The 26606-nt window shown below is 46.9% G+C and overlaps 2 protein-coding genes and 1 long non-coding RNA gene across 11 annotated transcripts in view; 1 reads left to right on the top strand and 2 right to left on the bottom strand.

Annotated features, from left to right (window-relative positions):
• The window catches only part of LOC135235120 (protein Wnt-7a-like), a 30167-nt gene extending 20667 nt beyond the window's left edge, over positions 1-9500 (bottom strand). The window contains exon 1 of the mRNA XM_064300316.1: positions 7906-9500. The gene's annotated coding sequence lies outside the window, so the exon portion shown is untranslated. The remainder of the gene's footprint in view (positions 1-7905) is intronic.
• Positions 9501-9641: 141 nt separating this feature from the next.
• LOC135235119 (5-aminolevulinate synthase, non-specific, mitochondrial-like) lies at positions 9642-21074 on the bottom strand. 9 transcript variants are annotated; one of them, XM_064300306.1, is made up of 15 exons: positions 17400-17696; positions 16355-16605; positions 16019-16198; positions 15810-15926; positions 15345-15567; positions 14821-15005; positions 13911-14090; positions 12608-12772; positions 11318-11586; positions 10603-10765; positions 10354-10513; positions 10158-10259; positions 10085-10113; positions 9973-10033; positions 9764-9914 (listed from the first exon to the last, which is right to left on the bottom strand). In XM_064300306.1, exons 1-15 carry the CDS (start codon positions 17450-17452, stop codon positions 9899-9901), a joined length of 2154 nt encoding a protein of 717 aa, XP_064156376.1. In that variant the 5' UTR covers positions 17453-17696; the 3' UTR covers positions 9764-9898. The 9 variants fall into 9 exon arrangements, with proteins under 9 accessions (XP_064156375.1, XP_064156376.1, XP_064156377.1 ...); XM_064300305.1 differs by lacking the exons at positions 9973-10033; positions 17400-17696 and adding an exon at positions 20906-21074 and having other exon boundaries at positions 9642-9953; XM_064300313.1 differs by lacking the exons at positions 9764-9914; positions 10158-10259 and having other exon boundaries at positions 9953-10033; positions 10332-10513; positions 17400-17690.
• On the top strand, positions 9872-10412 carry LOC135235121 (uncharacterized). Its single transcript, XR_010324285.1, has 4 exons — positions 9872-9953; positions 10005-10113; positions 10158-10259; positions 10332-10412. It is a non-coding gene; the product is annotated as an uncharacterized LOC135235121 (long non-coding RNA).
• Positions 21075-26606: the final 5532 nt, after the last annotated feature.

The following is a 26606-nucleotide window of genomic DNA, read 5'->3' as shown; positions in this document are numbered from 1 at the left end:
CTGAAATTGACTTGATTTATAGGAATAAATCCTGTGTTTCTATGGGTAGCAGACTAAGGTAGTGCAGGCTACATTACTCCCAGTTGGTGGAGAGTCTATATATGCCTGCCCCCACTATAAACCCCTGGATCTCTGAACCCATCATAACGCTCTGCGATTCATCACAGGCCATGGGTTCCATGCTCACCATCGTGCTCTGTACCAATCAGCGGGTCAGTATTCCCTAGACCAGGACTGCCCAATCCCGTTCCTGGGGTTATACTGTCCTGTAGGTTCACACTCCCACCCTAACAAACACATCATTCAACACCTAGAGGTCTCTCTGAACTGCTAATGAGTAGAACCAGGTGTGCCAAATTAGGGTTGAAATAAAAACTTTCAGCATGGTAGATCAGCAGGAACAGGGTGGGGCAGCATGGTATTTATTTATAAAGCTTTACTTGCGAAACTTCCTCTTTATTTAAGCAAGCTTCTCATGGTTGGATTACTCAGCACAACTCATGATTTAGAACTAAATTGGGAAAAAATGTTTTTAGTGATTTTCCACCCTATGCATGAATGTATTTCAAAAAACATTTAAGCTGACCTGGTATCTTTTGTACATTTTAATGATCTGGTAGCCAATTTATTAGAGAAGGAAGGTGTTTGTATGTATAGAACAACCTACTATGTCATCAGTGTTCAGAATGCACATTTTATGAACCCAAGTATATACATTTTTTTATTCCTGTATATCTTAACTCTGTATTTGAATTGGGATTGAGTTTTGTATAGATGCAGGGCCTCTCTGGATAAGATGTTTCTGTTTCTCCTGCAAAAATAAAGGATAATTCAAATTAAAAAAATTAGTGTTTGTGTGCAGCATACTGTCCCTATATGATACAGAAGACAGAAGCTCTGAAGCTTCTGAAGCAGGAGGATGAAAGCACTGTCAGTTACTCCCGTGAACACTGAATGGTGGTTGTATTGGTTTATATTAATATTGATGGAACTACACCATAAATCATGAATTACCCTTTAAAGATAAAAAAACAACTATTGCTTTCATTTTTGATCATATAATCATTGAACAGTCAGGCTGTACTTTACATACAGTAACATCAATTATTACATGTCATAGTAACACTTTTTTTTTAATCATCTTGGCACAATTCCTCCAGTGCTTCAACCAAAAACAGCTTATTCAATAAAGCTCAGAGCCAGGCTGAAAGCTTAGATGTTTCAGGACCATCACATTATTGCAGGACACTGCAGAATAATGCAATTACAGCTCAATAAAGCAGAACAGTAGCATTACAGTACAGCCTTTTAGTACAGGTTTTACTGGCATAGCAGGTTCCTACTCTGAACAGGAGCGACCAGAAAGCAGGAAGAACCTGCCTGTCAGCCAAAAACAACACACCTGTGCCAACATGTCTCCGGCGTGACGCAACAAACCCAATCTGGAGAAAGGAACTTACTGTGGAGTCAACCTGTCGCATGTCAATGACACAGTGAGCATTTTTCATTTGCAGCACATCCTTTCCTTTTAAAGCCTGGTTTAGCTTTTTTTCAGGGGTGGTTACCTCCTCGTCTCTCAGGAACAGGACACAGTAGGCAAGCTTTCCCAAAATTTTCCCTGTTTGGAATACTGAATCACACCTGTACATCTGCCACAAATCACACTAACACACCTGTACATTAGCTTCCAATTACACCTGTGTACACCCGCAGGCCCTTTATATTGCTGCGACATCCAACCATCATGCTTGTGCACTTTCATTAGAACTAGGCCTACATTAAGCTACTTGATTCAAATGATTAAAGGTAATGGGTGAACTACATTAAGTTTTTACTAAAGTTTACCAGTGTTTTACTAGAGGGGAGGTTACTAATAGACTGAAAAGCATATTCAGTACTCAGAATGTCATAGCAGATATTGCTATAAATATATAGAGGATAAAGAAATACAGGATACATTACATAAACTAAAGACAAATAAGGCCACCAGCCCTGATGGCTTAAACCCAAGGGTATACACAGATTTCCAAAAAGCATTTGATAAGGTACACACGAGAAACCTATTCACAAAATTACGAGAGTAGGAATGTATTTCAGTGTGGGTTCTGAACTGGCTACAGGGTAGAACACAAAGAGTATTATCTGAGCAGGGTACTGTGGGAAGTGGAGTCCCGCAAGGAGCAGTGCGGGTACGAAGCTCTTCCTCATTTATATCAATGACTTTGACAGGGACATTGAAAGCACATTAGTTATATTTGCACATGACACAAAACCGGGAGGCCCCGCTAGTTTGGAATTTCCAGAAGTAATCCAAGAAGATTTAAGCAAAATCCAGAAGTGCGCAGAAACCTGGCAAATGAGAAATTCTATACAACTAAGTGGTGGTAAAAGTACTCAAATATCATACTTTGAGTTAAATGAATAGGTATGACTGTCATGTGATGACCCAAGCCACGTGACTGCACATTCACTTTCACTATGAGCTGAACAAGGTAAGGCGGGTTGTAGCAAATGGTAAATGGTAAATGGACTGCATTTATATAGCGCTTTTATCCAAAGCGCTTTACAATTGATGCTTCGAATTCACCAGAGCAATTAGGGGTTAGGTGTCTTCCTCAAGGACACTTCGACATGCCCCGGGCGGGGGATTGAACCGGCAACCCTTCGACTGCCAGACAAGCGTTCTTACCTCCTGAGCTATGTCGCCCCACAATAACAACATTAGGTTTCATTCCTTTATTGAGTAAACACAGATGTTATGTTAACCTAAAGTGTCGTTGTCATAAAAATTTTTCCCGACCGTGAAAACTGCCTTACTTGTTTACATTTTGGACAGATGTGGTTAGTGGGTAAATCTATCGCTGTTTCCGTCGCAGCACTTCCAACACAAGCAAAATCGGAAGTAAGTAGCTAAGTAAGTAAGTAAATTTTATTTATAAAGCACATTTAAAACTGGCGTTGACCAAAGTGCTGTACACAAATAAATAATACGCAAATAAAATAAAAGCGCTATCCTAAAACGTCTTATTACCGTGAAGAGTGCCTGACCCGCAACCGTAGTAATGTGTTAACACGGTGGCACAATTATATCGAGAAATACCACCTTTGGAAAAAAAGTCTATATGCTATAACTGCATTTAGATCAAACCTACTAGACTATGCATCACGAAAAAGAATGTTGGTCAGTCTCGCTCAATTTGATAATAGTAGGCTACCTTCATAGCATGGAGTGTTTCAAACCATATTGCGCTGCACCCCCTTAGAAATAAAAGGAAAAGAAAAGAAAAACTGTGAACTTGCCTACATGTGAATTTAAAATATAAACCCACTACTCTGACTTTGACAATTTTGGGCCTAAACTGGCTCATGTTTTAGTTAATAAAATTCAAAAGTGACTTAATTAAGCTAAACATCCAGTCAGAACTAGTGGCTTAATAGCCTACTAGTTCAGTAATTTAGTATAATTTTCTGGAGCCTACGTGAGTATGTACTAAAAATGTACTAAAAGTTGTAAAGAAGTTCAAGAATAATTCATCCCTAGTTAGTATATTAGTAAAGTTAAGTGAGCACCAGCCATGTTCTTCGGTTAATGAAACTGTTTGCACAGGCGACCATGTTATTATTGATAAATCATTGAAAATGTATGAAAATAGGACAGCCTTATTCCTGAACTCCCCTCAGTGGAAGAAAGACCATCAGACACCCAAAAATACATCCCAGTTTAAGTAAGCTTCATGTATTCATGCCTCTTTGTATATGAAGTTCCCAATATGCCATTGTCCACTCCTAAATCTTTTGGAATTGCTCAGGTGTCTGAACCATTTATACTGGTCGGTATGGATCTTGCAGGGAAACTGACAGGAACTCCAAGAGGAAATACGTACATATGATTGACTGAAATACAAAGTGGGCCTAGGCATATCCACTAAAGTCTAAGCAAGCGTAAGATATAGCATAATGCATTGTGGATATTGTCTATAGGATTGGGGCACTTAAAATAATTATCACTGTCTGAGGAGGGGAATATATATATATAGGTATACACACACATATAAGCACACTAATATAGGATACTTTCGTAAAATAAGAAAGTGTGCATGGTTCACTTTTGGACATGTATACACATCAGGAAAATATACTTAACCTTATACTTGAATTTATTTGCAACCTTTATTACACTAAGTATTCTTAAGTAGGCTGCAGAAATAATAAAATACTTAACTAGTAGTAACTCACTAGTGGTCAGAGGATGTTTAAGTTTTAATTTTATTAACTAAAACGAGAGCCAGTTTAGTCACAAAGCTGTCAAAGTCAGACTAGTGGGTCTATATTTAACGTTAACGTGTAGCCTACAGTTTAAATGTAATTACATTTTTTGGTAAGGGGTGGTTTTGTGGTTTTAAACACTCCGCGCTGTGATGGCATTATACATAGAAGTGGGTGACTGACAAGCGTTTTAATGTTTTATGCATGGTAGGTTTGATCTAAATGCATTTACAGAATATAGCGTATTTCGCAATATAATTGTGCCGCCATGTTAACACATTACTATGGTTGCGGGTCAGGCACTCTGCACGGTAAGAAGAAATTTTAGGATACCGCTTCCGATATTGCTTGTGTCGAAAGTGCTGCGACGGAAACAACGATAGATTTACCCAGGAGCCACATCTGTTCAAAATGTGAACATTCTTCACGGTCGGGAAAATTTTACGACATCGTCACAACATTTAGCTAGTTAAAGTTACAATCTCGAAGAATTCTGTTTCGCTCTCTTTGGCGGTACCAATGGCGAAAAGCAGTAATTGCAGGTGTGTTTTTGGACCTCACTTCCCAGAGATCCAACCGGATCCAACCAGTGTCGCCTGTGTGACGTCAGTCAGTTGGCACCTGGGCCACGCCAACTATAACACTTACGCCGGGCACCCACCGCACGCGTCGCGTAAGCGTCGCGTAAACAGCAGGGCGAAGCAGCACGACGCGACGCGTAGGGTGTCTCCACTGGTTCCGTTTGTGTCGCGCAAAGGCTTGCGTAAAAGCTATATATTCCCAGTAGCTCTCGCAGTCTGCAGTGGGCTTACATCGTGTATTTCACGTTTGTTCAGGACTTTTGATTATGGGTTAAGTGAATACTTGGTGAGAGACCTTTTTCATTCTGTTAATTTGGTAATATTTCGTTACCTCGTAAATACGTGAGAAAGCAAACGCTTTCAAGAATTACCATAAACTTAAATCGCAACGTAGCCTGCATAACAATCAATCTCAAACTGTATTAATTTATTTGCTTGGTCAACAAGCGTGCCAATTTCACGAAGAATATGTAATGATCATAATAATAATAAATAATCCGTAATTAACCATTGGGAATTCCTGTGTTGTCTTGTCATTCACGTCAAAACATTTATATGATCAGATTTAGTAAAATCAGCTAATCATGAAAAAGACAGTAACAGTTTAATCTTGAAGGGATATGAACACCACAACGCCATGAACACCGGAAGCTTTGAAGTACAAGTGCGATAGGCTACGTCTTTCTGTGGTGTATTTTCAAATTTACCCCACCCCCTCCGCAAAATAAGACAGCGAAACTAAGTTTGCCTTTCCCCCAGGTTCCAGTTATTTATTTATTTTTACAAAACGAAAAGGCTTGTATTTTTTTTTAGCTGCTTAAAAAATATCTGGGAGGTAACTAGGGACACACCCCCAGTAATATAAGAATGAAATATAAATCAGAGCATGTATACCTAGCATTTTAGAGCATATTTCTGTGTATAAACAGGCCAACGTGACGCGCGACAAGCCGAAAAAATAGAACAGAAGCGAAAAACTACGCTTCAGGTCGCTTGTGTCGCGCGAGCTTCGCAGCCGGTACGCGACGCGTTCGCATCTGGTGGAGACGACGTCGCCCGCTGCCGTTGTAATAACAGTACTTCAACTACGCTTCAGTTACGCGCGTAATACGCGCGTAGTGCGCTCGCGGCCGATACGCGTGCGGTGGGTGCCCGGCTTTAGCCTACTATTTACTGAATAAAAAATGGTTGTTATAAAAGTAACCTTATGTACACACTCATTCATTGTCTAACATTAGGCTAATTTAAGCTGCCTTTACACTACCGAGCTGGGTTAAAATGCTGTAGCAGACCTGGGGTAGAATTAGTGATGATCAATTTCCACAGACGTTCTTTATCCACCTTTTGCCCGGTATGAACATCTTTACACTGCAGAGAAGAATTTGCGGGATTCGCTGTGGCTCGTACAATTATGTATCTCGTGCACACAAAACAGTCTTTCTCGTGAATGATTGTTGTGTGATATTTTTGAAACAACTGCCTTGCAAAATGTTACCGCTGGTGTTTCCGGTTTTGCTATCAAACTGTTCGAGAATAAAGCGGAGCTGGGTGTTAAAATAGCAATCAGAACAATAATAATAAAACAAAAACAAAGGAGATTTCATTCAAAAAACGGCATGGCTGAAGGACCATATAAGGTAGCGTAATAAAATAATAACGCTAATCCACTGCTGTATTCTTTTATTTAGTTTTCTCCGGTTTGACATCTTTACACTGAAATCAGACCTGGCTCTGCTCCACCTATACCCCTGGTTAATGCTCTGCGTAAAGATGGCTTTATTCCGATCATTATAATATATTAATGAACTTGGTGGCAATGTAAATAGCGGTAACCATAAGGCCAATTCAGATCAATGATTCGCAACGAGACAAAACGGTTTTAGAATGTTGCAGAGAAAATTGCAGCGGTGTGAACTGGTTAGTTGCAGAGCGTCTGAAGCCTTTGCCTGGGGTCTCAAAAGACTCACCTTGTCAAATCGCCAAGTGCAGTTAGAACGTTTACAATCAGACGTCTTGGAATTTTGCAAGTTGCACCCAGTCTCATAGCGAATCATTGATCTGAACTGACCTTTAGTTAGCTACATTGCAACGTTGCAACAAGGTAGCATTGCATTCGAGAAACGTTTTGCGAGGTCGGTACCAGTCGGTAGCATTAGCTAGCGTTTTTTCTAATTGTTAGCTGACATTAAATTGTGTTAATTACATTAGCTAGCTAGCTAACGCAACGTTACCTGATATGAGAGATGGATACTGTGCGCAACGTTGTCTAAACTAATGTTGCCTTTCTTGACATGATCCGGTAGCTAGCGTTAGCTGTGCAAATAGCTAGGCTATGTAATTTAGTAACGTTACATTGTCATTAAATGTAATACGAAATCTACATCAACAAATAATATGACCTCTCATGTTACACAAAAACTTTTTAGAGTTCCATAACCTCCCCGCCTCACCTTTCTCTGTTATTGTAACGCTAGCAGACACCACAAAAAACAGTACCGCTCACACGCAAGTGAGTTTAAGAGCGAGCCTGTTGCGATAGCTCCGTCTACCCTCTCTGGCGGACCAACCACTGATGGGTGATGGAAAACGCGTCACTAACTATGCGCCGCTTGTGATTTTTTCCCGGGAATGTCGCCACAGACACCCAGTTCTTTAATCATAAATTATTATATTAATAATAATATGAATTAATATAATAATAGGCTCAATCACCATTGTGTTACCTAATTCGGCGATAGATAGTGACATAACAGACATTTATTTTAAAATCTTCGAGATTATTACTTTAATGTTTGCGGTACTGTAAGTTCAAAAAAGTTCTGGTCGTCAATGAATGTGCTGTACGTTAAAGGCCATCACTAACTTTAATTCAGATTAACTTCATGTTTTGTATAAAACCCCATGGAAATCGCCATTCAAAAATGTTCATGCTTACAGACAGCAGCAGCAAGCACTTTCCTGCATAGCTAATAACCGCGAGCTAACATTAACTAGCTAGCTAGCTTAGTTCATCTCGGGTTGAAAAGGCAGTTGCAGTAGCCAGCGTTATTAAGCTTACCTCTTTGTGCTCCCTCAAATTTTATGGCATTTATTTCCCTGGGTCGTGGCAAACAAAGCAGACACTTCATCTTGAGTCGTTTTGCATGCCAACAAAGGTAAACATTTCTTTTAAATAAGGCCATGGATGGTCAGTGACTGGCACTGGAAATGGTGGGTTCGTGGTCGTTCTGAGCAGCCATCTCCATTTCAAAGTCTGGCTACTGATTTTAGCGTATAGGTACAATCAGTGACTTTTTAGCCAGCCAATACACTCATGTTGGTGCTGTGCAGCGTACATGCAGGGTCAAGTCAGCGCACACCACATACAGCTGATTGATGTACACGATGGCACACGACCTCAATTAAATCCTGCCGGCAGTACTTGTCTAATAACACAATGGCCTGTAGATGGGGGCGGGGATTACCGTGCATGTTTTCACCACCAGCCAATCCAGAGAAAATTCTGCTGACGACCAACCGTACGAAAAGTAACAAGTAACGACGGTTGTCAATAGAGATGTATTTGTGTAACAAGTACATAATTTATTCATAGATGTAGTGGATTAGAAAGTGAAAGTTGCTAAAATTGTTCATACTCAGAAAATGTACAAACTTCATTGGGAAATAAAAACATTAGGCATGATTACTTTATCGGAGGAACAAAATTGGAATGTTCTCAATTTGAAGAAGACTTGGTAGTAATGGTAGATCAAAGCCATTCTGGTTCTGTGCTGTGCTGTAGCAATATAAAAAGGCCTACAGGATGCTGGAATAGCCAAAAGGATCGAGTATAAATCCAAGGAAGTTATACTTATCTTATACATTTGTTAGACCACACTCGGGGTACTGTATGCAGTTCTAGGGACTGCACTACAAGAAAGATACAGAGGCTCTGGAAAAGGTTCAAAGAAGGGCAATCAAACTGATTCCTGGTATAAAAGATAAAAGCTATGAGGAAAGACATAATGCTTAATCTCTTTGCGCTTAGTAAAAAGAGACTCGGGGGTGAATTGATAGAGGCTTTTAAATTCATAAAGGGGATCAACAAAGCTGCTCTGCCAGCTTTCAGTATTCACCCAACCCTCCATGCATGGCCAGAGTCCCATTTTGAAAGTTATCCAAACAATCTGATCAATATGCAATCCACTGAGGCAGGGGCAAGGACATGGACATTTCATCAATTACATGAATGTTGCAAGAGCGTATTTGAGCCTTTGGAACATGGGGGTGACGGTGGCTCAGTCGGTAAGCTCTTCTGGCCGGCAGGGAGGAGGCTGTTTGAGAGCTGAAACAGGACGTTACACATGCAGGACTCAGCAACGACTGGTGCAATCAGCCCTTTATAAACACAGGTTCTCTTATTGCAGACTGTGCAACAGTGAAATTGCGTTCGGCCATTTTCACAGGAGGGTGACCAGGGGCCTCGTTTACAAACTGGTCTCAAAATCAAATCTTAAACAGATACAACACTTACACTGCTGAATAAACCAGGCTAGGCCAGGCTAAACCAGGCTACACCAGGCCAGGCCAGGCTAAACCAGGCTACACCAGGCTAGACCAGGCTACACCAGGCCAGATTAGACTCAGCCAGGCTAAACCAGGCCAGACCAGGCTAGCCTCCCGGTGCTCAGATTTCATTGGCCATCTCACAGAAAATCCTTTAAGTTCCACTTTGTGTTCTTTCAATTACTGCATTATAGAATTTTTATACTGACTTCATAGCAGTTATGACTCACACCATGAATCACACACAGGCAACGTTCCTCACTTTTATTTTCCAGACCATGTGGAACATGGAATTATGCATCCCAATAAATTACATCATTTGATTAAAAAAAGAAAGAACGAAAGAAAAAGAAAAAAGAAAGGTATGGGAGCCCAGCTCAGGCGCTGACGAAGATTGCAAAGATGGGAGGCGGGGTCCGGCACTGGCGGGAGGCGGGGTCAAGCTCTGGCAGGAAGCGGGGTCAGGTGCTGGTGGAGGCGGGGTCAAGTGCTGGCAGGAGGCGGGGTCAGGTGCTGGTGGAGGTGGGGTCAGGCACTGGTTAAGATGGGAGGCGGGGTGAGGTGCTGGTGGAGATGAGAGGTGGGGTCAGGTGCTGGTGGAGATGGGGTCAGGTGCTGGTGGAGATGGGAGGCGGGGTCAGGTGCTGGTGGAGATGGGAGGCGGGGTCAGGTGCTGGTGGAGGCGGGGTCAGGCACTGGCAGAGATGGGAGGCGGGGTGAGGTGCTGGTGGAGGCGGGGTGAGGTGCTGGTGGAGGTAGGGTCAGGTGCTGGTGGAGATGAGAGGTGGGGTGAGGTGCTGGTGGAGGCGGGGTGAGGTGCTGGTGGAGGTAGGGTCAGGTGCTGGTGGAGATGAGAGGTGGGGTGAGGTGCTGGTGGAGGCGGGGTCAGGCACTGGCAGAGTGGGAGGCGGGGTCAGGTGCTGGTGGAGGTGGGGTGAGGTGCTGGTGGAGGCGGGGTCAGGCACTGGCAGAGATGGGAGGCGGGGTCAGGGAGCTGAAGAAGGCTTTTTCTCTCTCGCTCATCAGCTCAAAGTGCAGTGGATGGTGGCAGAAGCTGCACTCCTCTGCCGAGTGAGGCTTCAGCTCCAGCCCAACCTGCTTCCAGGTGCTCAGCAGCTTCTCTGTGGGAGGAAACACACCACACCACTCACACCTGGCCTGCAAGGGGTGCATGTCGCAGCAGTGCACCTTCTAATCACCCACTACTTACCCACAAAGTAGGCCATCATCTGGGGCGTGTGGTGAGGTGTGGGCGCGATGCGCAGAAGCTCCTCCCCCCGTGCCACGGTCGGGTAGTTGATGGCCTGAACGTAGATGCTATGACGGCTCATCATGATGTCACAGATCTCAGTGTTCTTTGCTGCATCAGAAACCTGCACTCAAGAAGACAAAATGTCTCAGAAGTTAATAACACCATCCGTCTGTGCTATACCACTGCTATACCACACACCCCTGCTACACCCCACACCCCCACACCATCTATCCATGTACTACACCACTGCTACAGTACTGCCACACCACTGTCTGTGTGTGTCTGTGTGGGGCTCACCCTGATGGGGATGATGTGGCTGGGGCAGTGTGTGTGTGTGGAAGTGTGTGTGTGTGAGTGTGTATGTGTGTGTGTGTGTGGGACTCACTCTAATGGGGATGATGTGGCTGGGGCAGTGTGTGTGTGTGTGTGTGTGTGTGGCTCACCCTGATGGGGATGATGTGGCTGGGGCAGTGTGTGTGGCTCACCCTGATGGGGATGATGTGGCTGGGGCAGTGTGTGTGTGTGTGGCTCACCCTGATGGGGATGATGTGGCTGGGGCAGTGTGTGTGTGTGTGTGTGTGTGTGTGTGTGTGTGTGTGGCTCACCCTGATGGGGATGATGTGGCTGGGGCAGTGTGTGTGTGTGTGTGTGTGTGTGTGTGTGTGTGGCTCACCCTGATGGGGATGATGTGGCTGGGGCAGTGCACCACAGGCAGGGCGCAGTCCATCAGCATGCAGCGCAGCAGGCGCACGTTGCGTTGGTGCATGCGGCGCAGCGCCCGTCCCTCTGCGCTCTTCAGGATCTGCAGGGACTGCAGCGCCCCCGCCAGGAGCATGGGCGGCAGCGACGTGGTGAAGATGAATCCCGCCGCGTATGAGCGCACTGCGTCCACAAGTGCACTTGTGCTGGCGATGTACCCGCCCACGCAGCCAAACGCCTTCCCTGCGCAGACCCACAGCGCAGTTTACCATCAACAGCACAGCCAGCAGTTTACCATCAACAGCACAGCCAGCACAGTCTCACATGAACAGCACAGCCAGAACAGTCTCCCATCAACAGCACAGGCAGCACCCTCACTTGAACAGCACAGCCAGCACAGTCTCACATGAACAGCACAGCCAGCACAGTTTACCATCAACAGCACAGGCAGCACAGTCTCACATGAACAGCACAGCCAGCACAGTTTACCATCAACAGCACAGCCAGCACAGTCTCACATGAACAGCACAGCCAGCACAGTTTACCATCAACAGCACAGCCAGCACAGTCTCACATGAACAGCACAGCCAGCACAGTTTACCATCAACAGCACAGCCAGCACAGTCTCACATGAACAGCACAGCCAGCACAGTCTCACATGAACAGCACAGTCAGCACAGTTTACCATCAAGAGCACAGTCACACATGAAGAGCCAGCACAGTCAGGCACTGCTTCTGCTGAAGAACACGTCTCATATTTACTACAGCAGCTGAGCAGTAATAGCATCACGCGTGTGACACGCCTGTGAAACATTCAGACACTAACAGTGTTACACGCAGAGAGAGAACACAGCTGGTGTATCCTTAAGCAAGGCACTGTGTTTGCTTTTCATTTACTTGTTCAGTAAATAAGCAGTGGTGTAAACAGACATTTAAAAAGTAATCTGTGTAAACTGGATTAGAGTCTCTGCTGAAATCCTAAATGTAAACATGACATGATGCCTTTATACTATAATTTTAAAATCTCCTAATATTAAAATAACATTCAATTTAGCAGGTTCCCCCATCCAGAGTGTCTTGGCTCTTAAAAATATTTTATTTACTTAATTTTTTTTTGACCTAATCAATTTAAACTGTTGGATATATACTGAAGCAGTGCAGGTTAAGCACCTTGCTCAAGGGTACAACAGCAGTGCCCCACCTGGGAATCGAACCTGCAGCCAAATGTTCTGAAGCTGGTTTGGGGAGTGCCCCTTTGACTTACCCAGAGTTCCGGAGATGATGTCCATCTTGTGCATGACACCGTCGCGGTCACCGATGCCCCCGCCCCTCGCCCCGTACAGGCCGACCGCGTGCACCTCATCCACAAACGTGATGGCGCCAAACTCGTGTGCTACATCACACATCTCCTCCAATGGACAGACCGCGCCTGAGGGGAAAAACAGCTTCAGCATCCTACTCCATAGAGCCCTGCCTCCCAATCCCACCCCCTACCCCTCCATAGAGCCCTGCCTCCCAGTCCCACCCCCTACCCCTCCATAGAGCCCTGCCTCCCAATCTCACCCCCTACCCCTCCATAGTGCCCTGCCTCCCAATCCCACCCCCTACCCCTCCATAGAGCCCTGCCTCCCAATCCCACCCCCTACCCCTCCATAGAGCCCTGCCTCCCAATCCCACCCCCTACCCCTCCATAGAGCCCTGCCTCCCAATCTCACCCCCTACCCCTCCATAGTGCCCTGCCTCCCAATCCACCCCTACCCCTCCATAGTGCCCTGCCTCCCAATCCCACCCCCTACCCCTCCATAGAGCCCTGCCTTCCAATCTCACCCCCTACCCCTCCATAGAGCCCTGCCTCCCATCCCACCCCTACCCCTCCATAGTGCCCTGCCTTCCCCCATCCCACCCCACCCCTCCATAGAGCCCTGCCTCCCAGTCCCACCCCTACCCCTCCATAGGCCCTGCCTCCCAAGTCCCACCCCTAACCCTCCATAGGCCCTGCCTCCCAGTCCACCTACCCCCATAGTGCCTGCCTTCCCCACCCTCACCCCTCCATAGTAGCCCTGCCTCCCAGTCCCACCCCCTACCCTCCATAGTGCCCTGCCTCCCAGTCCCACCCCTACCCCTCCATAGTAGCCCTGCCTCCCAGTCCCACCCCCAACCCTCCATAGTGCCCTGCCTCCCAGTCCCACCCCCTACCCCTCCATAGTGCCCTGCCTCCCAGTCCCACCCCCTACCCCTCCATAGTGCCCTGCCTCCCACCCAGTCTCACCCCCTACCCCTCCATAGTGCCCTGCCTTCACCCCAGTAACACCCCCAACCCCACACCCTGCCTCCCACCCCAGTCCCACCCCCAACCCCTGCCTCCCACCCCAGTCCCACCCCCAACCCCTGCCTCCCACCCAGTCCAACCCCCAACCCCGCCCCCAGCCTCCCACCCCAGTCCCACCCCCAACCCTGCCTCCCACCCCAGTCCAACCCCCAACCCCGCCCCCAGCCTCCCACCCCAGTCCCACCCCCAGTCCCACCACCTGCAGGCACGCATGAGGGGGCCCTGGGTCGGCCCGTACCGTCCATGGAGTGCACGGTCTCGAAGGCGACGATCTTGGGCGTGGCGGGGTTGGAGCACTGCAGCAGGCTGCGAAGGTGCGCTGCGTCGTTGTGGCGGAAGATGAACTTGGGCGCTCTGCTGTTCCGGATGCCCTGGATCATGGAGGCGTGGTTCCCAGCGTCTGAGTAGATCTCACATCCTGGAGCACAGTGAGAGCGCGTGAGCGCAGCTGCGACTGCAGACGATTGCAACCACACAGTGCAGCAGCAGCTGCAGAGCAGCACAGCATGCAGACAGCAAGACACAGACTGCAGACACACAGACACAGACATGCACACAGACGTGCAGACACACAGACACAGACATGCAGACACACAGACACAGACATGCAGACACACAGACGTGCAGACACAGACGTGCAGACGCACACAAACAGACGCGCAGACGCAGATGTGCAGACGAAGACACGCAGACGTGCAGGCACACAGACGGGCAGACACACAGACGTGCAGACACACAGACGGGCAGAGACACAGACGAGCAGACATGCAGACACGCAGACGCAGACACACAGACACGCAGACGTGCAGACACAGACGTGCACACACAGACACACAGAGGTGCACACACACAGACATGCAGACACACAGAGGTGCAGACATGCAGACACACAGACGTGCAGACATGCAGACACGCAGACACACACAGACACGCAGACGTGCAGACACAGACGTGCACACACAGACACACAGAGGTGCACACACACAGACATGCAGACACACAGAGGTGCACACACAGACATGCAGACACACAAACGTGAACACACACAGACGTGCAGACACACACACATACACACAGACAGACACACAGACGTGCAGACACGCAGACGTGCAGACACACACAGTGGTGATTGGTGGCAGAAGCCTTACCTGGCAGCATCTTGGCCAGGGTGAACAGGGTGGAGTCGTTGGCCACGAAGCAGGAGGTGAAAAGTAGGGCAGCATCCTTCCCGTGCAGATCGGCCAGCTCCCGCTCCAGCTCCACGTGGAACTTACTGGTCCCTGAAATGTTCCGGGTCCCTCCGGCCCCCGAACCATGCTGCTGCAAGGTGTCCCTAAGAGAGGGAGAGAGAGAGAGAGAGAGAGAGATCATCAGAGAGAGAGAGCGTCAGAGGGAGAGAGCATCAGAGAGAGAGAGAGCATCAGAGAGAGAGAGCGTCAGAGGGAGAGAGAGCATCAGAGGGAGAGAGCATCAGAGAGAGAGAGAGAGAGAGAGAGAGAGAGAGAGAGAGATCATCAGAGAGAGAGAGAGCGTCAGAGGGAGGGAGCATCAGAGAGAGAGAGCATGAGAGAGAGAGAGCATCAGAGAGAGGGAGAGAAGGAGACAGGGAGAGAGAGCATCAGTACCAGCGGCCGGGCAGGCGGGCACAGCGGCAGCTCAAATGCACACTCACATGACGGCGCTGAGGACGCGCGGGTGGCGGCTCATGCCCAGGTAGTCGTTGCTGCACCACACAGACACGTCCCGCCTGGAGGACAGGGACTCCGTGTAGTCGTCGGCCATGGGAAAGGACGCGGCACGTCGGTTGACCGTTTTAAAGACGCGGTACGTGTGATCGCTCCGCTTCGCCTCAATCTTCCGCTCAAAGAATCGGTCATAATGGAAGCTGGACACGGCTGAAAATAAGGAGGACAAAAGGCCTTAACCTTTATGCTCAGGGCCACACCTGGGCTAACAACACACCTTAACCCTTACGCTCAGGGCCACACCAGGTCTGTACAGGTGTGGCCCTGAGGTGAGGGTGTTTGGGGTTTACAGGTGTCCAGGGTAGGGTGTTGGGGTGTAAAGGTGGCCAGGTTAGGGTGTTTGGGGTCTACAGGTCAGGGTGTTGGGTGGACAGGTGTCAAGGTGTTCTCACCTTTGGGCATGTTGTCCTGCAGCAGGTGGGACACCCGTGGGGGGCGCTGTTTCAGCAGGTCCTGGAGAACGCGGGCCGGCTCCGGGGCTTTGGGGGATGTCCCGGCCGTGGGGTTCCCTGGGGAGAGCAGCACAGTCAGCACACAGCCCTGCACCCACCCATGTGACATCAGCAGCGCAGGGCGGAACCAGGCAGGGGGCGGGGCTTACCGCTGCGCACAGCCTGCATTTCCTGCACGTCCTCCTGCAGCTCCACACTGGCCTGGCGCACCACCCCGCGGCCTGGGCCCATGCCCATCTCCGCTGCCAGGAAGGGGCATTTAGAGCCCGAGTCCTGCCCTGGGGGGGGCAGGGGGTGGCCCGGGGGCAGCCCAGCAGGGGCCTCAGGGCCTGGGAGTGTTCAACACACCATGAGTAATTAACACACAGTCCCCATTTTAATGCCTACTGTCCTGGTATTTAATGGAAACAGTGTTGATTTAATGTGCAGTGTTATTAATGAATGGATATAGCCCTTTGGGGGCTGGTGAAGCCTGCAGTACTCACACTGTCCAGTGGGTGGGGTCTCTTTGGTGGGCAGGGTCTCCTGGGTATTCTGGCAGTGGGTGGAGGAGGAGGAGGAGGACAGGGCTCGCAGGGGGGCGATGGCCAGGGGGCGGGAGGCCAGGTCCATCATCACAGGGCAGCGGAGCGCGAAACCCAGCACAGACCTCCCTGCCTGCTGCAGCAGAGCCAGGGGCACGCGAGAGAGGAAGGGGCAGCGACGCATCACACTGGCCATGGAGGACTGTCTCAATCTGCAACATAACCAAACAACCCTCAAACAACATCTCAATCTGCAACATAACCAAACAACCATCGAACAACGTCTCAATCTGCAACATAACCAAACAACCCTCAAACAACATCTCAATCTGCAACATAACCAAACAACCCTCAAACAACGTCTCAATCTGCAACATAACCAAACAACCCTCAAACAACATCTCAATCTGCAACATAACCAAACAACCCTCAAACAACATCTCAATCTGCAACATAACCAAACAACCATCAAACAACGTCTCAATCTGCAACATAACCAAACAACCGTCAAACATCTCAATCTGCAACATAACCAAACAACCCTCAAACAACATCTCAATCTGCAACATAACCAAACAACCATCAAACAACGTCTCAATCTGCAACATAACCAAACAACCGTCAAACATCTCAATCTGCAACATAACCAAACAACCATCAAACAACATCTCAATCTGCAACATAACCAAACAACGTCTCAATCTGCAACTAACCACCAAACAACATGTCTATGAAAGAATGACTCTTTAACCATGAAATACTACAATAACCGAACAGATAATACCACATAATACCACAACCACTCTAACCATCAAATGAGCATCAAACAGCAAAATAGTAATTACTGTCAAATACTACCAGCAAAATACTGTCAAATACCACCAAATCCTCAGCAACAAACATCACAGGAAACTGGAACATCACAAAGGAAAACTGTGAACTGTGAAAAGAAAGCATGTTAACCTAAAACACAAGTAACTAAGGCTCTGAATCCAAACAAACTCACCTGAGTGTTTGCCAGTCCACTGTGGACCACAAACAGAACACCCTTCTGAACATGACTGGACACACTGCGCTGTGCAGGAAAGAGGAGCGGGAAAAGAGGCTCTCTCTCTTTTCCTTCTCCCTTGCTCTCTCCCTCTCAAACTGATTTTGCCAAGGTCAGCTGTGCCTGGCACTGCCACAAAACCCACTCAACTCAAGAGCTCCTGGTGTGCGTGACCAAGCTCTAAGGCTTAGTAACAGAGCACCTTCCAGAGACAGGCCCATCTGTCCAACAGCCATGGGTCAGATGGGTCATGCTCACAAGGACAGAGGCACGCACGCACGCACACACACACACACGCGCGCGCATGCGCACACACACGCACGCACACTACACACGCGCACACACACACACACACACGCGCGCGCATGCGCACACACCGACGCACATACACCGCGCACATACACCGCCACCACAACACACACACCACACACGCGCACACTACTACCCACACACACGCGCACACACACACACACACACACACACTACCCAGACCACACACAGCACCGATGCACACACACACACACACACACAACACACACACACACCACGCACGCACACACACACCGCACACACACAGCACGCACGCACGCAGCGAAACCCCGCCCGCGCACCACACACCGCGCACCAACACACACACAGCACGCACTCACACACGCGCGCATCACACACCCACATACACACCCACACACACACACACACACACTACACACACACGCACACACACAGTTTTCTTTTGTATTCCCACTGTAAAGCCTCTGTGTGACAGCGTCTCTGTAAAAGGCGCTAGACATTTAAATGGAATTGAATAGAAAAATTAAGCCTTGTCAGTGCAGCCACGCCTCCTTAAACACGAACACACCCATTGGGCACAGAGGTGGGAAAACCCAGGTTCAGGAAGTAAAAGTCCTCCCAGTGTTATGTTCCAATCACTCAGATTTGTTAATTAACACAATTCTTCAGCCGAAAGGAAGATCTACTTACTGAAATCAGCTGGCTGATTTCCTGGATGGGAGAAACACAGGGCAGAACTTTTACTTTCTGACCCCTGGACTATCCACCTCTGAAAGGCGGTTAGGACGTGTGATCTGTGCAGTTCCTAGAAATTAGTGGGCAGAGCTGTGAGGTCAGAGCACACATCTAAACTGCGGTTTACAGCACTGATTGCCTACCATTCACAGCAGCCCTAAGCAATGAAATGCAGAGCTGGATAAGACCGTCTGAATGGCTGCAGTACACGAGGGAAATAAGATAACTGCATTCATAGCCCGTTTTCCCCGTAATTCCCAATCTTTCAACGCGAGTTCCTTGGTAAAATTAAAACAGATACATAAATGCATTCCGGCACAAGAATGGCATTCTGAAACATCAGCTGCACGTTTGTGTGGCTGCTGAATGTTGTTTATTTAAGGATATCCGCCTGATCATATTTCAACAAAATCTGTTTGCCAGTGCACAAACAATCATTCAGAATGCTGCGGCTCGTCTGGTCTTCAACCTCCCCAGACACTCCCACGTCACTCCCCTGCACACTACCCTACACTGGCTGCCTGTTATAGCTCGCATCAAATTTAAAACATTGGTCCTAGCATACCAGGCAGTCAAGGGATCAGCCCCAGCATACCTCCACAAGATATTCAAACCCTACATGCCAGCCAGATCCCTCCGTTCTGCTACCTCAGGACGCCTAGCACCTCCCCCTCTTCGCACCTGCACTTCCAGAACACGTCTCCTGTCTGTTCTGGCCCCACGATGGTGGAATGACCTCCCTGTGGAGGTCAGAACAGCTGAGACACTGACCCATTTCAAACGACTGAAGACTCACCTCTTCAGGCTGCACCTCTCCCCATCCCTCCCTACCCTTCTGTAAATGACTGTAAGCTTAGGGTTGTAACTAGGCAGCTGTTTCGTAGGTGACTTAGGTGTATTAACGGTCTTAACTACTGCTTGTATTTTTTCCATAGACTGCGTTGTTGCCGTTCTCGTTGTTAGTGTTAATCAGTTTAACCTTCAGGGTCCAAGTTGAACTATGCGATTGTTCCCTGCACTTGGACCGGTACTTCTCTCTAGGGGTTTCGTCATACTTGTTCCTGGTTTTGGTTATACACTTTGTTGTACGTCGCTCTGGATAAGAGCGTCTGCCAAATGCCTGTAATGTAATGTAATGTAACAACACCATTTACAACGTGTTTTGTTATTCGTTAAGGTGAAAATATTGCGCTAACACGCGCGTTCTTCAAAAACTGTACGCACACAACCTCGTGCCCGGCCGTTGTATTCTGCATTAATTCTACCCGGAAGTCAGACAGATTAGGAATGTTTAACAAACACGGCTGAATTCCTCAAGCCCCCATCTATGACCTCCACGCTCACGAGCACGGCACCGGTGACTCCGGGACACAGGCGCGCCCTCCGCGTCACGCGAAGTGCATCTGAGGTGACGGGCTGCAGGGAAACAGCGTTGCCAGATACACTATCTCCATCTGCTGCGACATGCGTCCAGTCCAATGGCCAGCCAGTGCGCACATTTTTATAAAATCCTCTTCATTTTATTTTCCAAGTGACACAAAAATCGCTGCTCCAGACCGCGCCATTACATTAGCGTTGCATTTTCTAGTTGCAGAAACACCTGTTAATATCACTGACAACCTACAAGTTAGCCAATGTTAGCTGGCAGACTATGGACTTAAATTAGAAGGAAGCTCTAACTGGAGGAAAGTGACCCATACAACCCGTTCATCCCGTACTGATGCTTTAAAATGACTACCCCTAGATTTCTATTTAGAGACACTTTTCGTTTTACTGTACACCAAGGCTGAGAGAGACATTGGTAAATGTCTTCATACGTTCCACCTTATCCTTCCGTTCGTACGCACAGGTTTGGGATGGAGACAGGGATACATGTCTCCACCCCCAATATTTTCATATGAATTCATCACTAGACAAGCTGTTATGCTTCTGAAACTGTGTTTGCCTACGCGGTCCAACAGAGTGTCTGCACCAAAGTTGAAATGAAACCTATGTCTAACTGGCTATGCTTCCGCTAGTTCTACGTCCGGGGTCCTCAGTCTTATCCAGTGTACCCACACTGGCCCTTTATGGATAAGACTGAGGACCTCTGGTTTAGGTAAATCCCACAGCGTACGGTGAGTGATCATTCCCTGTCCCCGGTCCCCTTCCCCTCCTCTCCGGTTGGTTAGAAACGCATCCCAGTAACTTACTCAAACCAAATACAAATCACTACCTTACCATAACAAGTCGCAGCTCCAGTCTCAAACAAATCTAAACACCTTCACCTGCTTGGGAACCGCGTTCGTTTGCAGATGTACTGGGTGAAGTCGCGACTCACGTCTCTACTGATGGCTACCTTGTAAACTATCACGGAAAGATGGATTTAGCTACTCGAGACACCGGCTCGCCAAATGTGAGCTTTACGTCAACGAACAAAATGTTTTTGTTTTTTTCACCTGATTCTTCGCAGTCAACGTCCGTTTTCTTGCACTTAGGCCACTAGATGTAAGACGACACAACTATGTGTTGTGTTTAAGTGATGTTACTCGAGAAGCGAGGGTTTCGTTATCCTACACTGAGGACGAACGAAGAGGACCGGTCTGCGTAGCCGGCTATGAAGACTTTACCAGCTCACAAATCTCGCGAGAACATCGCCCCAGTTCTGTCGCATTTTATGTACCCCAATCAGAGGACAGTATGTATAAGATGCAAATCAGACTATCTTGCCCATAGACGTATGTCTATGATCTTGCCCATTTACGACAATTTCAAGTCCACTTCCGTAGTTTACAGCCAAGGAGATGCAGTACAAATAATAGCGCTTCACATGAATGGCTTGAAGTGTGTGTTGTTAGCTCGCGCTGTACCGCGTTTTATATCTCTGATCCAAATCCAGGACTTTATGTTGTGACTAGCCCATACTGTAATAAACTGGAAATGAAATACATTGGTCAAATGAAATTATTATTTTGTCTTGATTCATGTACGTTATTTTGGAATCAAAGCTTTCAAAACAGAAAAGCTCGTGTACTTTTTGTCTGCACTGAGCGCGAGATGCGGTTCCACATATTACTCATTTTTTGACGGATCCGAAAGAAAACACTTCCTAAATATGATAGTAACTGGAAAATTTAATAAAGCGGAATGCAAGATGAACAGAAACCTATGGTGGTTGTGGCTGAAGCTGTAGAATTTAAACCAAACATTATGGATTTTATGTATCTGTGAACATCAGTTGTTTATAATACAACTAAAAATATGTCAATAAGTTCCCCTTATTTTCTATTAACTGATATAATTTGTTTTCTTTGGTCTATACTGCCACCACGTGGTGGGATGAAGTACTTCTAGTGCTAAATCTGCAAGGTTATGACACATCTACAACATAGGTGCAAATGAGAAATCACAATAGCCATAATTTCATAGTAAGGCAGTATAATGGAGTGGTCATCTAATAAAGTTCGTTGTTCAACCTTAAATTTAGTAACAGTCAGGGGTGTAACCAGAACCTAAAAAATACAGATGTCAAGAGACTCAGCAAAGGTGGAGGGTGGTTTGGCCACGGTTTACATTTTACCCCCTTTAATTTGTGCATTTTAGAGGATGCATTTTACAGAGTAAATGCTGTACATACAACATACAACTCCAGTTTAGGCTGAAGCACACACAGTCTGGCTGAAACATACAGGCTGAAGCACACACAGTCTGGCTGAAACATACAGGCTGAAGCACACGCAGTCTGGCTGAAGCACACACAGTTCGGCTGAAGCACACACAGTCCGGCTGAAGCACACACAGTCCGGCTGAAGCACACACAGTCTGGCTGAAGCACACACAGTCCAGCTGAAGCACACACAGTCTGGCTGAAGCACACACAGTCCAGCTGAAGCACACACAGTCCGGCTGAGGCACATGTAGTCTGGCTGAAGCACACACAGTCTGGCTGAAGCATACAGGCTGAAGCATACACAGTCTGGCTGAATCACACACAGTCTGGCTGAAGCACACACAGTCTGGCTGAAGCACACACAGTCTGACTGAAGCACACACAGTCCAGCTGAAGCATACACAGTCTGGCTGAAGCACACACAGTCTGGCTGAAGCATACAGGCTGAAGAATACACAGTCTGGCTGAATCACACACAGTCTGGCTGAAGCACACACAGTCTGGCTGAAGCACACACAGTCTAACTGAAGCACACACAGTCTGGTTGAAGCACACACAGTCTGGCTGAAGCACACACAGTCCGGCTGAAGCACACACAGTCTAACTGAAGCACATACAGTCCGACTGAAGCATACACAGTCTAACTGAATCACACACAGTCTGGCTGAAGCACACAGGCTGAGGCACACGCAGTCTGGCTGAAGCACACACAGTCTGGCTGAAGCACACACAGTGCAGCTGAAGCACGCACAATCTGGCTAACTCGGGGCCAACTCTTTGCGATATTCCCAAATGAGTCGATTTGTTTGGACAAATCGGGGAAGATGGTTCTATCTAACACTACCCCCCCCACACACACACCCCCGCCCCACCCCTGCCCCTGCACATGCCTGTGTGTTTAAGCAGCAGTGTAGTGTAATGGGTAAGGCGCTGGTCTTGTAAACTAAAGGTCACAGGTTCGATTCCCAGGTAGGACACTGCCGTTGTACCCTTGAGAAAGGTACTTAACCTGCATTGCTTCAGTATATATCCTGCTGTATAAATGGATGATTAAGATGCTGTGTAAGCTCTGGATTAAGAGTGTCTGCTAAATGCCTGTAATATAATGTAACGTAATGTTTAGAAGCATGTGTGCATGTATGAGCTGCTGCAGCACACCTGTCCTGCCAGTAGAGGGAGACAAAGTTTCAGCTCTGAACAGAGCTGCTTATATTAAATGATTCTTATAAACCTCTACAAGTTGATTTATCATGGAAGAAAGTCTCAATGATTTCAGACACTGAAATACATAGCGACGTGATCTGGCACAAAATTCAACGTGCCTCAAGAATCCCTGGTCATCTATTTATAAATGATCACTTGACTGATGGAACATCAAGGACCACGATGAAAATAAGTCCAGGACTATTTCATGTTATCCATGACAATTTCTTCACATGCAAGTCTTTTGATACATGTGTTTTAATTTTGTCAAATAAACTAAACTAAACTAAACTAAACTTGTTCATAGGCTTTATATCTTATTCAACGTAAACTTCTCAACAAACAGATTCCCAGCCCAATGTACTCCTTATACTCCCCCCCTTTGAGGAATTGGATTTATATACTCTATACTCACATTTTTTCGTATATTCAACTTTTAATTTGAAACAATAAAATTTTGATTTGGAAAAAATGTATTATTACATGTAAAAGTAATTGTAGAATATGGTTTACAGAATGCTCTTCAGACCTACCTTGTACTCCTTGCTTGCATAGAGACACCACAGTGTAAATAAATTAATTACACACTCATACATTTGTGCATTAAATGAGCAGTAATGTAGTAACTGTGCAGAAGTACCGCAAAATGGTCAGAGCATAGAGCTCAGACTGTAGCTCATAATGATTAGAGAGCTCAGGCTGTAGCTCATAATGATTAGAGAGCTCAGACTGTAGCTCATAATGATTAGAGAGCTCAGACTGTAACTCATAATGATTAGAGCTCAGGCTGTAGCTCATAATGATTAGAGGGCTCAGACTGTAGCTCCTAATGGTCAGAGAGCTCAGACTGTAGCTCATAATGATTAGAGAGCTCAGACTGTAGCTCATAATGATTAGAGAGCTCAGACTGTAGCTCATAATGATTAGAGAGCTCAGACTGTAACTCATAATGATTAGAGCTCAGGCTGTAGCTCATAATGATTAGAGAGCTCAGACTGTAGCTCATAAAGATTAGAGCTCAGACTGTAGCTCATAATGATTAGAGAGCTCAGACTGTAGCTCATAATGATTAGAGCTCAGACTGTAGCTCATAATGATTAGAGCTCAGACTGTAGCTCATAATGATTAGAGAGCTCAGGCTGTAGCTCATAATGATTAGAGAGCTCAGACTGTAGCTCATAATGATTAGAGAGCTCAGACTGTAGCTCATAATGATTAGAGCTCAGACTGTAGCTCATAATGATTAGAGCTCAGACTGTAGCTCATAATGATTAGAGAGCTCAGACTGTAGCTCATAATGATTAGAGCTCAGACTGTAGCTCATAATGATTAGAGCTCAGACTGTAGCTCATAAAGATTAGAGAGCTCAGACTGTAGCTCATAATGATTAGAGCTCAGACTGTGGCTCATAATGATTAGAGAGCTCAGACTGTAGCTCATAATGATTAGAGCTCAGACTGTAGCTCATAATGATTAGAGAGCTCGGACTGTAGCTCCTAATGGTCAGAGAGCTCAGACTGTGGCTCATAATGATTATAGCTCAGGCTGTAGCTCATAATGATTAGAGCTCAGACTGTAGCTCATAATGATTAGAGAGCTCAGACTGTAGCTCATAATGATTAGAGAGCTCAGACTGTAGCTCATAATGATTAGAGAGCTCAGACTGTAGCTCATAATGATTAGAGAGCTCAGACTGTAGCTCATAATGATTAGAGAGCTCAGACTGTAGCTCATAATGATTAGAGCTCAGACTGTAGCTCATAATGATTAGAGCTCAGACTATAGCTCATAATGATTAGAGAGCTCAGACTGTAGCTCATAATGATTAGAGAGCTCAGACTGTAGCTCATAATGATTAGAGAGCTCAGACTGTAGCTCATAATGATTAGAGCTCAGACTGTAGCTCATAATGATTAGAGAGCTCGGACTGTAGCTCCTAATGGTCAGAGAGCTCAGACTGTGGCTCATAATGATTAGAGAGCTCAGACTGTAGCTCATAATGATTAGAGAGCTCAGAATATAGCTCATAATGATTAGAGCTCAGACTGTAGCTCATAATGATTAGAGAGCTCAGACTGTAGCTCATAATGATTAGAGACTCAGACTGTAGCCATCATAATGATTAGAGACCTGGATTAGCTCTAATGATTAGAGAGCTCAGACTGTAGCTCATAATGGTCAGAGAGCTCAGGCTGTAGCTCATAATGGTCATTTTCCCAGCCAGGAGGCTGCCATTGTATTCCTGAGCAGAGCAGTCCTGATCTGCTTCAGTAAATGTGCTGCTGTATAAATGGATTGTATGTATTAAAAAGTCATCTGGATTAATGCTGCTGTAAATGCTAAATTTAAACCGAATATTTTTTCAATAATGTATTTAGTCCCCAGGATACCAGCAGGTGGTGCTTTCACAGCTTGCAATTCAGTGGTCAGAACCTGAGGGGAATTCTCTCCCTTCCTCCTCCGTATGCAAAATGGTCTCAGGACCTCTGTTTTTTTCCTCTTAATGAGGACTTGGACAGTAGTGGCTGGTCTGGCCGTTTGAGAGGAAACATGTGGAAGAGATCTGCAAGCTGGCCTGAGCCTCCATTGCCACGTCTCAAATCTGCTCATCTGCTTACACCTGCTGACCAAATATATACGCCAACCTGACCCAACACACACCAACCTGACCCAACACACTCCAACCTGACCCAACACACTCCAACCTGACCCAACACATGCCAACCTGACCCAACACACGCCAATCTGACCCAACACACTCCAACCTGACCCAACACACGCCAACCTGACCCAACACACACCAATCTGACCCAACACACGCCAACCTGACCCAACACACACCAATCTGACCCAACACACGCCAACCTGACCCAGCACACACCAATCTGACCCAACACACTCCAACCTGACCCAACACACATCGACCTGACCCAACACACGCCAACCTGACCCAACACACACCAACCTGACCCAACGCATGCCAACCTGACCCAACACACATCGACCTGGCCCAACCTGACCAAACACATACCAACCTGACCAAACATACATCGACCTGACAAACACACACCAACCTGACCAAACACACATCGACCTGACCCAACACACACCAACCTGACCAAACACACATCACCCTGACCAAACACACATCGACCTGACCAAACACACCCTAACCTGACCCTACACACCCTAACCTGGCCAAACACACATTGACCTGACCCAACCTGACCAAACACATACCAACCTGACCAAACACACATCGACCTGACCAACACACCAACCTGACC

This window comes from Anguilla rostrata, chromosome 11 (genome assembly GCF_018555375.3).
Source record: "Anguilla rostrata isolate EN2019 chromosome 11, ASM1855537v3, whole genome shotgun sequence".
Lineage (NCBI taxonomy): Eukaryota > Metazoa > Chordata > Actinopteri > Anguilliformes > Anguillidae > Anguilla > Anguilla rostrata.
The sequence above is the reverse complement of the archived record's forward strand: the minus strand, read 5'-3'. Positions and strand labels throughout refer to the sequence as shown.

Coding starts and splice junctions, on each gene's coding strand:
- LOC135235119 (XM_064300305.1), bottom strand. CDS start 16,589: ATGGCCAGTGTGATGCGTCGCTGCCCCTTCCTCTCTCGCGTGCCCCTG. Junction 15,568..15,809: donor GCAGGACAACATGCCCAAAG/GTGAGAACACCT, acceptor CCTTATTTTCAG/CCGTGTCCAGCTTCCATTAT. Junction 9,954..10,084: donor CCTCCCATCTCTGCCAGTGC/CTGACCCCGCCT, acceptor CTCCACCAGCAC/CTCACCCCGCCTCCCATCTT.